Source organism: Pungitius pungitius, chromosome 2 (genome assembly GCF_949316345.1).
Source record: "Pungitius pungitius chromosome 2, fPunPun2.1, whole genome shotgun sequence".
Taxonomy (NCBI): Eukaryota; Metazoa; Chordata; class Actinopteri; order Perciformes; family Gasterosteidae; genus Pungitius; species Pungitius pungitius.
Window position 1 is genome coordinate 20047549 of NC_084901.1, and position 13415 is coordinate 20060963.

At 42.0% G+C, this 13415-nt stretch overlaps 1 protein-coding gene across 9 annotated transcripts in view; it reads right to left on the bottom strand.

Moving 5' to 3' along the window:
* Positions 1-13415, bottom strand: part of diaph2 (diaphanous-related formin 2) — a 297267-nt gene that overhangs the window by 125451 nt on the left and 158401 nt on the right. For all 9 annotated transcript variants that reach the window (XM_037460863.2, XM_037460868.2, XM_062560592.1 and 6 more), the window contains one exon: positions 3244-3345. In XM_037460863.2, coding sequence (XP_037316760.2) covers positions 3244-3345 — 102 coding nt within the window. The remainder of the gene's footprint in view (positions 1-3243; positions 3346-13415) is intronic.

Consider the following 13415-nt stretch of genomic DNA (forward strand, 5'->3'; position numbering starts at 1 on the left):
CCACCGCATTCCATTTGTTTTTTTATGTGAGGTCCTATTTTCTTAAGATTGACATTAATGGCTGCTTTCTGGCGACTCAGAACTGTCGAACTGAAGAGGAAGCTGCTCCATAAATACATCCATCTTTTTCTGTTTCGACCCATTAGCGGGACGTGATTGGGATCTGCTCTTCATCAGATGCATCCAGTTATCCTTGTTTTCCGCGTAAGTGCCGTAGATGCATTTGCGTCACTTTAATATGTCCTATATCCTGTATGAAACCACCAGCTGGATGCAATGTTCTCTGTGGGGAGGGGTGGGGTGGGGGGTTGTGTGGACGATCGGCGTGGTCATCCACCCCTCTCCACCCACCACCATGGCATCTTATAGTATATTATACAATTGCACAGGAAGGGCAAGTAACAGCATGGGTGACTTTGGTCTGTGTGTGTGTGTGTGTGACGCAGTGGTTCTCTGCAGTCAAAGCTTAGAGATGTTTGTCGAGTCAAGGATTGGCGGGACACCTAATATCTGTGTAAAGCAAAGTGTTTAATGCTACACGATCAACTAGAGTTCACATGTAGAATCTGCCTTGGGAAGTCGCTGTGCTTAAGATGAGTAAAAGAACACCGTGCACTTTTACAGTGGATGTCTGATATGTGCTTAGCCTCAGCCCACGCACCCACTGTAGACATGCCACGCCGGAATGGAGCTATTCTGAGGGAGGCTATATGGCTTTCAGATGCCATGTTTTTTTTTCCACCAAGACTCAAGTTTACATATTCCAAGAAAATTCATGTCATTCGGACGTGATCCACTAAGAAAAAGAAAAACAGTCCACATCATGTGGCTATAAGGCAATGCAACCATCCTTTATATAAATAATAGTCTAAATGAATGTCTTTTGTTCACGAAAATAGCGATTCTATTCAGCCGTCTCAACTCCGTCCGACAGCTACAATTACATATCAACAAGGCTTACTCACAAGGCAACTCTCAGCTGACGTTCTTTGTAAAAGCAGCAAGTGGTAATCATTATACCAAAAAAACAGAACGTGGCACTTTAAACAATGATTTATTTTTCTCCTGCTATCAACATACACCAAAATGGAGGGTTAGCTTGGAGGGTTGTGCACGGGGTCGTGGATGCTTCGGTACATCTCTACGACCCCGGGGTGCTGCGTGGTTGTGAGGGACCGCGTGCTGTCCACCCGTTGCATTCCGGAGGTGAGATTTTCTACAAATATCTTTTATAGCTTCCTGCCAAATTCAAGGGCCACCCTGCTGAGGCCGTGATCAGAGACGGCAGTGACACCTATCAACTTTGTCACATGTGCAATTAAATGAGTGTCACACATAAACACACACACACTCGCACACACAAGCAATCTAAGATCATCCCTTTGCTTATTCTCGCATTCTACTTTACTTCTGGTACAGCGTCAGAGTCATTCTTAAAATACACAACTCTAAATGGATACGTTATTTTTCTCACATTTTAAACAGTTTTATGACCATTGGTACAGCTCCGTGCCATTGTCATTTTCTCAGTCATGTGACTGGTACGGAGAACTAAAAAGGGAAACATCGGCCCCATGTGGCCACTATCATGGAGCTGCCAAGATGAAAGCGTACTAAAGTATTGACAGTTAACAGTGATCTTGTCATCGTCAAAAGCAAGGTGTGAGCTAATCAGCTACATACCGTCGGTTGCAAACATGTAGTGGGTGGCAAAGCACCGTGAGGAGCCGTGAAATATTCTCACATCTAACTCATTAACTCAAAGAGTTGGTGATTGTTAAAACAGAGGAAAAACTAATCGGTATTTATGTGTTTCATATGGTTTTGTGTTGATTGAACGCAATCTTTTAAAACTAGTGACAACAGCGAGGTTGTGAGGACAGCGTATTATTTGTATGTTTTACACATTCATGAATTATTATTACTCTCCAATTATGTTTTCATTATTGGCACTTTTGACATTTTTGGAGGCTGGATTTCATGATAATTTCGACCCATTGTCCAGTTAACTTTCCTCCTACAGATTCAATTATGCGCCATTGACAGTCCGGATAACTGGAGACGGAAGAATTAGTGCGATTTGATTTGCATGGCAGGTTTAGGAGACTTGAGCTTGCTAGGGACAGTGGCGCATCTAATTGAATAAATTCAAAAACCTCCTCCTCTCTGAGCTTGGATTCTGTAAAAACATACTCCAGGTACGTGCATTAAATTCAACAACCACTAAACATAATTCAGGCTAACAGTGTGGTAAAAGCTGAGCTGTTGTTGGCGCGGAGTGGAAGGCAGCTTTGTTTTTTCCCTCCAGGGGGGCGTTTCCTTCAATCCGTCATGTCAAAAGAAAACGATGAATTGCCTACCTCTTTACTCTTTACTTTGAAGGAGAAAAGTACGGAAAATATAGACAAGCAGCGAGGGTGGGATAAGGGTTGCAGGAAGGGTGACCCGTAATCTTAAATATAACATGCATATTTCATAAGGTGTTGGTATTCAACATTGCATCACTGAGGTAAAGGATACCAAGGCTGCAGACTCATTCCAAGAGTTGGGGAAACAATGAAAAAGGGCTCTCCAATCAAAACAAGGCTGCCGGCAGCGAGTCAACTTTTTTGTGCAATAAATTGAAATTCACATTCCATGTATTTGGGATCAAGGAGGTTCTCATGGAAAATAGGAGGTGCACGGGTGCAAGTGAAAGTCTAAGGCAGAATGTTTTTTTTTTTTTTGCAAATAATTTGCATTGAACCTGAAACGATCCCCCACTGCAAAACGGTTGCATCCACCTCGACAACAAAACAAAAAAGGAGCACTCGGAAGGTGAGGTCAAAAATCAACAACACAACGAGTCCACGTGGGCTCCTGGGAACTATAAACAACTAAAGGTAGCATTAGTGCTCAATGCTGGGAGGAATTTGCTTTACACATGATAACAGACAGAACTTGGACACAATCTATACGTACTTGCGCTGACCGCTAAACAACTGCCAAGAAAACATTTCCCCAATGGGCTTAGTAAAACACTATCAGTATCGATGGCTTTCTCCTGTTTGTTTCCAACAAACAGCTTTGTTGAGTGGTTCACGCGGGAATAAAAAGGCCCCAGGTGTCATGGGAAATAACACTGACATGTCTGACATTGAAAGGCATGGTTAAAAGAATACAATGCATCATGAACTAATAGTGTTAAACCTGCGGATACAGGCAGGCCGTATCCTACCAAGGACCATAACTGCATTTACTTACACAGATTCTGGGCAGTTTTGGAATCCAGGATCCGAAGCTCTTTTGCCTTTTTCTTGATGTGTTGCATTCTGTCATCGTTCTCCTCTTTCAAATCTTTTTTCACTGCAGGAAAAAAAGAGCTTTTGTTACTTCATCAGCATTTTAAAAAAATGATATGCAATGCAACAGGACTGCACATTTCATTTTAGTCAATGTTTTACATTGTCAGCCTTCAGCACTGTAAAGAGGCAGAGTAACATTATGTTGAAAAACCCTCCCCAAAAATGTATTACCAAATTTGCATCATAACATTTGCCAAAATAAAGTTATGTATTCAATCAACATAAATGAGAACGCCTAAGCTGGAGAGAAAGATACATACATCATTTCATCCTGATTTTTGATCAATACTCATCTAGTTATAAAATTACAGAAACAACAACAGGAAGGTGCTGTTTGAAGATACAATATGTTATTTAACTGCAGTCCCAGCATGAAGCATCCTGCATCTAGAACCGAATATAATGTAATAATGTGTCATAATATGTCTTCAACAATTTGTTGCATCAGAAAGAAAAAAAAACACGATTGATTTTACGTAACAAATTGCCAACATAAACTGAAAGGAAACAATGCAATATGTTGTATTATTTTGTCCAGCCTTGCCTCCGTAAGGCCACAGCACGTATGGTAGAGCATTGTTGTTGTTGTTTTTTAACGGCAGAGGTGATTGATGACAGCCTCCTTCCACAACTCGATAGAAATACATAATATGCATCAGCTGTACTATCAGAGCACAGTCCTCTTCACGTGTCTGCCTGCGCCAGCATTTATGTCATTGGGACGCCGGGTAGATGGTTGATAAGCACAGCCCCCTTCCCCGAGGCCCTGTTTTTGAACTCGGTAGAACCAAGGAGATAATTGTTTTACCCCCCCCCCCCCCCCCCCCATACCCCCACAATCATAGAAAATGGTATTATGTCCCTGTTACACGGCCGAACACAATAACAAATTCATCTGAGAATGAAGAGAGCTTTGTTGTCATAATGGAGACCTTATTGAGGCCACACTCTGGAGACACACCAACCATCAGTGTGTATTGCTCTTCAGTTACACTTCAATGAAATCAAGCTCCAAGAACATACATGGCCACTTTACAGGAGCAAGAGGTCAACATTTCAAACTGAAATCACAGTAAGTGAAGATGAGTTAATAAACAGCGGGGGCGGCAACTACGAGAAAACGAGACGCCTTGGACCCTTCCCTGTCCTCCCAATAGCTTATCGGAGAGGCAGCACACGCTGCTGCTAATCATCACAAGTGTTCTGTTTGAGCCCAAGGTGGAAAACTCCCGGGAAAATCTAGAACAAACAATCTGCTCCCCCAGCACCGGCTTGCATATTTAAAGAAACAATCAAAAAAGGCAACATCTCCTGGGCAGCCAGAGGAAGGAATGCTGAAGGCAGGAGCCTAACTCCAATGCTTTGAGTCAACACATGACATCCGGGATGCAGTTGTTTGCTGTATTAAGTAGGGGTAGAAATGGTTCAAGGATGTACCAATGCTGCGGTTTGATTTTCTGTCAACATCTGGGGATGTTCCTCGGAGCCTGACAAGACTCGGCACTCAACACTTGTAGACTAAATGCCGTATCGCCTTCAAGCTCAGTGGAGCCGAGGGATGCACAGCAGCCAACGTATTGGTGGGAGCAACACGGCGAAGGGCTTTGCTCTCCGAAAACAGGACGCAACCCGTCGATTGGCGCCTTTAACGCGGACTACTGAGAATAATTTACCACACGCTTTCATTTACATCACTTTGATGGGACACTATTTTTGCTTTAATCTTTGTCGGGATTCAAACTGGGAGATCACCACTTACGAGCATTACTCACTTCTCAAAGGAATACAGTGTAATCAATACATCTAAGGGCGTAGACTTGTGTAACTATTGATCGAATAAAAGAGGAGATTCGCCATTTTGACCGGTCAAAGATCAAGTCAAGTTTCAATAACGTGCCTTTTGATGGTAAATGGACTTGCATTCATATGGTTTGAACTGGTTACGTTGAGATTAAAGGAGGACCCACTCAACATCTGAGCCACGAATGCCCTCTTCAGTTGGCTACTCAGTGGAGTTGAAGAGGGGTTACAATGGTTTCCTTCTAAAATACCTTTTACACAGTGTGCCAATCTAAACTAAAGGCAATGTGTTCACCTACTGTGATAAAAATATAATCCTATCTCCAGGTTTAGGCTTTGTTGACGCCTTAATTTATGTCTGGACAATAGAAATCTGCATGTGACAGAGTCAGCAATTTCAGAATTCATCTGAACAAACCTTATTAATTATTAATAACTTCATAAATAAATCCAATGACAAACGTACAGCCAGACTATCCGGACTCACATACACTAAAAGTCAGTAACCCAGCGAAGGCATCTTTCTGGGTTTCTTATATGTGCCTAGGACAAAGAAACTGGGCAAGCCAGCATAAAGAAAACAGATGAAAACAACGATCTCCCTCGGAGAAAGGCCTACAGACAGAGGGCACATTAAACTCGGCTGCTCGCGGTACTAAATCGTCCTCTTTCGCTCTCACCGAGGTACCTCACACTCTCAGCAGGGTGCTCGCAGCCCTTCTTCAGCGCGTCAGCGCTCTTTGCCCTCACTCCCAGGACCCCACGCCACGTCAAATTAAACGGTAAAATAGAAAACAGAGCATTTAATAACGTGAAACAAGGCACATTCCTTTCTGATACCATCAGATTCAGAAAAGGTTTGTGTGTTGTTAATACATAGAGATCAGCAACCAGATATCTTTCAGCAGGTTGTGTGTGACACACGTTTGTCACATGATGGGTGAGAACACAGCGGCAGGAGGAACAAGCATTTTGAACAACGGATCAGAGTTTTGTATTTGAATTAATTTCCTTGCATCTTGGTAATAATCTTAATTTAATTCCAAGGTCGTGGTTATGATGGTGCAACAGCTTAAGTTAAGTTGAATTTACTTGATTATGATTCAAGCTTTGCTCAGTACATCAAAAGTATTGGCAAAATGTATTATGTAAAATATAATTTTAGGAAATCTATACTTAAATGAATGCATTGGTTTAAGGAAATCGTTTTACACATTAGGGAACAGATATCAGATATGAAATCATGAAGAGTACCTCAAAGAAGCTTTTATGGATTAAAACTAGCAATAATAAATAATAAAAAAAATCAAATAAGGTATTTAAATGAGAATCAAATCATGTTTTTTTATGAATTGTGTGTTTTATGCCAATAACAAATGTAGATGAACATAACAGAGGCAAGAGGTCCAATATGTGATGTTTCACATGGTTTCTGACACGGTTCTGGGACAATGATGGAAAAAAAAGTGTATGGACTTTCAATTCTAGAGAATAGGAAACGGCACGAATGGGATAAAGGTTCCTGTCACCTATCCTTCCGTCTTGCCACACTTATATTAATGTGTTCATGGCCTTCCCCAGAATCTGCCCTCGAGAGAAAAGGAGTCTGAATAAAAACCTAAAAAAAAAAGATTCTTCTGGCCACAGCTGTCGTCGGCGTGAAGGCATAATAATCAAAAGGCCAAGAAAATGTGAATTTAGTTGAAATGCAACTTTTGGAATGTACGTCATTTACATCGTTTTTCTTTTCTTTTTTTGTTTTTTTTTGTCTGCCAAGGAAGCTTAACCTGTCCACAGTATCGGGCCAAAACAGCTGATCAAATGCATTGCCAGCTTTTAAACGTGCTTCACGAATCGCTCAGTGGCTAAAACGTAATACTCCGACAACAAGACCATCCGTTGTGCACAGACGTACGTTTGATCATGAAATCTTCAGAACATTCCATCAGTACAGAGCCGTTCGTGATGGGCCCAGTGTGGGAGGGTCTTTTGGCAGCTCACTGGTTTCCCTAAAACCATCGTCAACATACAATGGCAATATAAAGTCATATCACACGGAGATATATTACTTTCATATCCGTCTCTCGGTTAAAAAAAAAAGATATACATATACATACATACAATATTCATTTCCAGACTGTATTACGCAGAGCTTAACTTCAGCATTGCTGATTCCTGGGGCCAGATGGTCCACTAAGGGAAAAATGGCCTTTTGATTTTATATCAGCCATTCAAGTTTGTGAAAACAAAAAAAAATGTAACAATTAATTAGACACAGTTAAAATTTCACATTCATTCGTTGTAATATTTTAACTCAACAATGGTTGCAAAGGTTTGAGAAGAACGGCAGTTTGAAAATCACATTTTAACAAAGCAGAGGAAAGATTATTTTGAACCACATCAAGGCAAGTCCCTGATGTGTGAAACTGTTACACATGCCAATAACTGAGGGGGAGTTGAAGCGCGCCCTGTGCCAAAAGAAGTCACCAAATGGATATTGGTTCCACTGAAAAAAAAACATGAATGTTTGAGTAAAAACAGATTTGGCTTATTAAAAATGACTTGGCATCCATGGTAAGCCTCCTCTGTGGGCCTTGGACTGAGGTATGCCCTTGGGAATCTCCAACTCCAACACTTGGACGTGGAGTCTGTTTGCTGGCCCAGAATCACTATTATGGTTGCCTTCCACGAGATATCTCCCTCAAGACGGCCGCAAAAACCCACGGCATTACGAAGCTAAACACTGCCACATGTTCACTTCCGGACACGGACCACGCAGGCTGAGCCTCGCCACCAGACGCCATGAAATGAGCAGGCCTTGAAGAGGAATAAAAGAAACTGCAGATGACAGGTCTTCAACAAACATACTTAACGGCAAAAGGAACACAGGGTGGAATAGACAACGTGGACTGCGGTCCTTTACAAGGCAATTTATTCCCTCAATGTGCAATCTGCCAGCAAACATGTGCCCTTTCCTCCGTCTCCAGATAGAGCTTCTGGAGAGCTGCCAGAGCGTCTAAAGGAGATGGATTCTGAAGAAGACTCATTGGCCTCGGTCATGTCTGATCCACACAAAAAAAATATATATATAACACCAATCAATATGTGAATATAATCTGAATCCTTTGACGTTACATATCTGTAGCCTTTTAAATAGTGGACCACTAACAAAACAAAAAGACATGGGATGGGGTAGCCATGGGCGAATAAATGAAAAGTATTAGCCTATTAGGCGGAGAACCATGGTGCAAAGAGGCATTCCTAAATTTATACTAGCAAGATAAAGAGCCCTTTCCCAGTTACAGCTGGAATAATGAGCGAGACCTTCAAAAAATAGGGAGTACGCACCAATTGAGCAGTGAAATCCAGCTGTGACCAATTTCTCCCACAGACTAAGGCTAAACAGAGGTCTTATTCTCCACCCCCCGAAGCCGGCTTACTGTGTGGGTATGCACCACTCCAGATATACATACTGTATATATCTATCTATCGCTATGCAAAAAGGCAATCCCTCTTCCAAGAACTTCATTCATTTTTCTATGAGCTTGGCACATCTGCATTATTTTCGTACCAAAAGATAATTCAGAAAGCATCTATTAATGCAGTATTATGGAGACGTAATGTTTCACCTTGACATTGCAATGATAATATTGCAAATATAAATACCACTAAGCTGAAAGTAAACTACAGTTGAGCCGCAGTTTGGTGTTTTTTTTTTTTTACCCCCATGCCTTATGAAACCAGGGGGTGGGAAAGTGGCTGATAATGATGATGGAACATGTAGATAGTCTGTTAAATACAAGTTCACAAACACTAATGTGTTACAAAGCACACGTCCAACAATATTTTTTGCCACCTAACAACCGTGCGTGACTATGCGAGACCCTAAGCCGGCTACTTTTCCGGAAATATCCCTAAGCCATCTGGTTGTGGTTATCAAAGATCTGTACAACAAAGGTGTGAGTACGAGTCGAGTGACACTCTGACCTGTGGCCAGTAATGTTTTCAGTATGCAGGGAGCGGCTCAGCCCACGGTGGACGCTTCACAGCTGGGCTTGGAGCGGGGCCCAGAAAGAAAAGACGCCTCCTCCTCTAATTGAGACAACACACATACCCCTCAGTGACCCTCCTTCCCTGATCTATTCCAAAGAGGAGAGGAGGCCTCCTGCAAATGATTCATGTCTCCCGTTGAAACGAAGCAATACATGATCTGCTTAACTTTTAGTTCTTCTTGGGTCACATTCAAATTGAATATAAATCCTAAGGAATGTAGTGGTAGGAGTATGACAAATTCAGAACTCAAAGTATTCACATACAGATGAACTAACACAGTTAGGATTTATATTCATGGGGGAGGCACTATTATGCTGCAGAATCTCTAAGAATACAAGTTTACTTTGGAGAAATTGGAGAAAATATCTTTACAACGGACTGTGAAAATGAACATGAAAGAGAAAACAACAATGCTAAGCGAATAAAATAAAAAAATCCCTCAAATCAATAACTCGGAGTGTTGTCTCGAATGAGCTGGGGCTTGATACGGGTATATATTTAATATCCCTCCATCTCCACATGACTGTTGTTCTCTCTCTCTGAGGCAGGGAGTGCGGGCAGGCTCCCACTCTGCCTCTTAAATTGGTCATGGAGACGCGCTCCTGGAGGGCAGCGAGGGGATTGAGCCTGACAGCCAATCAGCTCTAAGAAGCCATCCTCCGGTGGTGCCAAAGCAGCTCGTTGTGACCCAATGCACTTGACCGCTGGTGCGGAGGCGCTGGCTGATGGTCCACAGGGCCGCCCTGCTGGTCCTCTAACACCCCGCAGTGAACCCCGATCCCGAAGCGCGGCGCGGAGAACGCCGGAGGCCCGGGGGCTCGTGCTGCTATGAGGGGATGAGGAACAGAGATTCAAGGGTGTTCCTTCAACAGTTGGCAGGATTACTGTTGCCCCTCCCCCCCACGCAGGCTCTATTAATGTACCTTTCCAAGCGACGTGCCACAGTGGGACCGAGCGCAGAGAAAAGCATCGCAGAGTACGCCCAAAGAGGCCCGAAACCTGGAGATTGTCTCATACGTCCGTTTTTCCAGGAGCTACGTGAGAATGTCTACATCAGTTCCATCTTTGTGCTCTGAGAAGACGATTGGTACATTGTGTTTTTACCAATGTAATACTGGAAGCAGGAGGTTCAGCCAAAAAGGCACTTGTTGTATTTTATATGCGAGGACATGCAAAATGACATATTGAACATCTTTAGTGCCCTTTACTATGTGTTCTTTTCTAAAAATAAGTTAAGTTGAAAATAAGTTTAAAAAAAGGTCACAATCAAAACTCTCTACTTAGGAGAACAAATTGATACAGTCAATGACAATGATCGATTGCGCTCTTTCTTGAAAATGTCCAGGACGTCATTTGTATTGCTGTCTCCCTTTCCATCTTTTTTTAAAGTTATTCATTTAACCTTGCTCTCCCTTTCACGAGCAGCCCATTTCATTTTTTTCAATATTTCCAGTGGAAATTTGGATGTTTTACAAGTAACAGAAATGACCTTTGAGTTGCTACGTATTACGTGCAAGGCTATTTACATTACATTACATGTCATTTAGCAGACGCTTTTATCCAAAGCGACATACATTGCATTATATGTAAGTAGTATCCTCACTGCACTTTAGTCTTCTGCACTTTGTTCTATGAATCTAATACTATACTATAATACCCTAACCCTAATACTACAACTTTTGCTACTTATATTAACGATGAATAATTCTTAATTATGATAATTAAGTATCAAGTATTTATTTTTCAGTGCAACATTATTTTGGGAAAAATAAAATGTGCAGGTGGGTGCCAGCAAGCAGCTTAGAAGAGTGACGCAGGTTGTCAAACAAGGAAAAGACGACCATGTGCATGTTTTATTTTTAAGAAATGTGCTCAAGTATTATCTCTTCTTCTTGTGAAGGTTAACCGATAGGTTGATCCAATTTTTCAACCGAGGCGTGAAAGGACTTAAGAAATACTTCACATTTGTGTGGTGGAAAATGTCAAGGTTTGTTGAGGGATGAGGACACGGGGAGGAGAAATGGCTTTTTCTCATTCTGGCAGCTTGACTCCACGCTTGTTAGCAGCAATAGGTTTATACCTGGCAATCAACGCTGGGGACAGACATATAGAGTAAAGTCGAAAGTCCCCAATCAAATCAAAACGGTTTGTGCAGCCATTTCTCCTCACACTTACGCAGATACACAAAAACACATTAAAAAGAGTTTAAAAAGAAGAGGAAATTGATCCCCAGTATGTGATGCAGGCTGTAACGGCTTCCCTCACGTCCCCTCGCGACGACCGTTATTTGCAGCTACAGAAAAGCGTGTTCTGGGGGGGGGGGCATGAAGGTGTCGAGGTAGACCTGCCGTTAATAAAGATGCACTGTGAGGCACCTTGGAATGGAGTTAAAAGCAGAGGGGGGGGGGGGGGGGAACATGCGCGCAAAGTGAGGCACTCGGTCACGAACTGGATTAAAATCCCAAAACCACAGCAGCTGTTGAGCTTCTCAACTCCCACAGTGTTTGAAAGGAATCTCTCTCCCACTTCATGTTGCCCTTTTTTTATATACAAAAAAAATGTGGTTTCAACCGTTCTGATGATATCCAGTGACCTCTTCATTGCAAACGCTGCGCTTCCACCACCGTGGCAAGATGCCCTCCAGCTACAGCCAACAATTATTGGCAAGATACCAAGAGTCGGAACTGAAGAGAATATTGTAAAAGTCCAACAACGATACGATTGGGTAAATGAGTAAAGTAAAGAGTAATTGGTGTAATACATAAAAACAAATAAAACAGAGATGGCCTGCCCTCACACACCCAAAGAAGTTTTCTCGTAAACAGCTAAATAATACCTATAGTATAGTGATGAAGCAATTGCCACACTCAAGCGGCCCCAAAACATTTATGGTAAGCGACTTCAAAAGGCATAATTGTCGGGAGAAACACTACGCAAAGAAATAGATGGCTTTGTGATATAAAAAGAAGCTTGCTATTATCTGATTCAAAAATATCTTACTCGATTATGACTCGCGACACTAAATGCCGCACAGTACAAAAAGTCAAAAACTTGATTACGATTATCCTTTGTATAATCAGCGAGAACAAAAACAGGTGTGTCAGGGTTAAATAATTATAATAATGACTTTGTTTTGTGCTGAGGGGGAAGGTAGGAAGTCAGAGCCCTGCATGTAAAGTGGGCTTTTCTCCCTGACACTGCGTGGCCAATGACCCGATAGCGGCAGTACTGTAATTTGATGCCAAGCTTGTGATACTGTGCGGTTAAGAGTGTTCAAGGTGTTTGGGGGGGGGTGCAAAGCCCATTTGGGTGCGACCCACCTCTTAGTGGGCTGATTATGATGTGTGCATGGGTCCCGCTGCTCCCCTGCTCTCTGGCTGACTTAGATGGGATCCTCTATTAACCTGTAAAAAGAATGCTGATGCACTAAGTCACTTAGTGGAGTTTCTCTTGTAAAAGTGAAGCCTGTGAGAGAGGGTGGATGGGCCCAATAAAAGACCACAGTGCTGACCTGGACATTTACCCTGCAATATACGCTATTGACTGAAAGAATGGCATTAGAGCTGGCCTCCTCTGTTACACAAAAAAAAAAAAAAAAAGGTTTGCTTTTCGGGAGTTACTTTAAATCTTTTACTATGCTCATTTCGACTACAAACATTTAAGACAGACAGCAATGTTTATAAGCTGACTGAGGATTAAGATTGAAAGATATACTGTTATAGAAAGAAGCTTTCAAGTGCACATGCTACACAGGCACCATTTTGGTGTCGTGGGAAAAGACAAGAAGTTGATGTAACTCGAGGGAATGGATCTCAATAACAAAACGTAAACTTTCAGGTTCACATTTGTTTTTCAAATAATCAAAACCCTTGACCTAGATTTGGCTCCAAAGACTGCACCCGCTTCATTTCACAGCAAGGATGCACTAGTTTTATTCTAAACAAACACAACAAAGCAGTGGTAGTGTAAAGAAAATGATGTATCCCTCATCATCAGTAAGATTTTAAAAATGAAAACCATATTGATAGACCATCTTGGAGAGAGACTTGTGATGCCCATACCAAAATATCAATACAGCATCAAATTAGACTTCATAATCATTGTGTGAAGGCATGTGGTGAGACACATTTCTCACAGAGTGTTGCTGTGGTGACCTAATCCAAAGCAAGTACACATACCTCTGAGCCTTTCAGCATGTACTGCTACATGCGCAGAAAC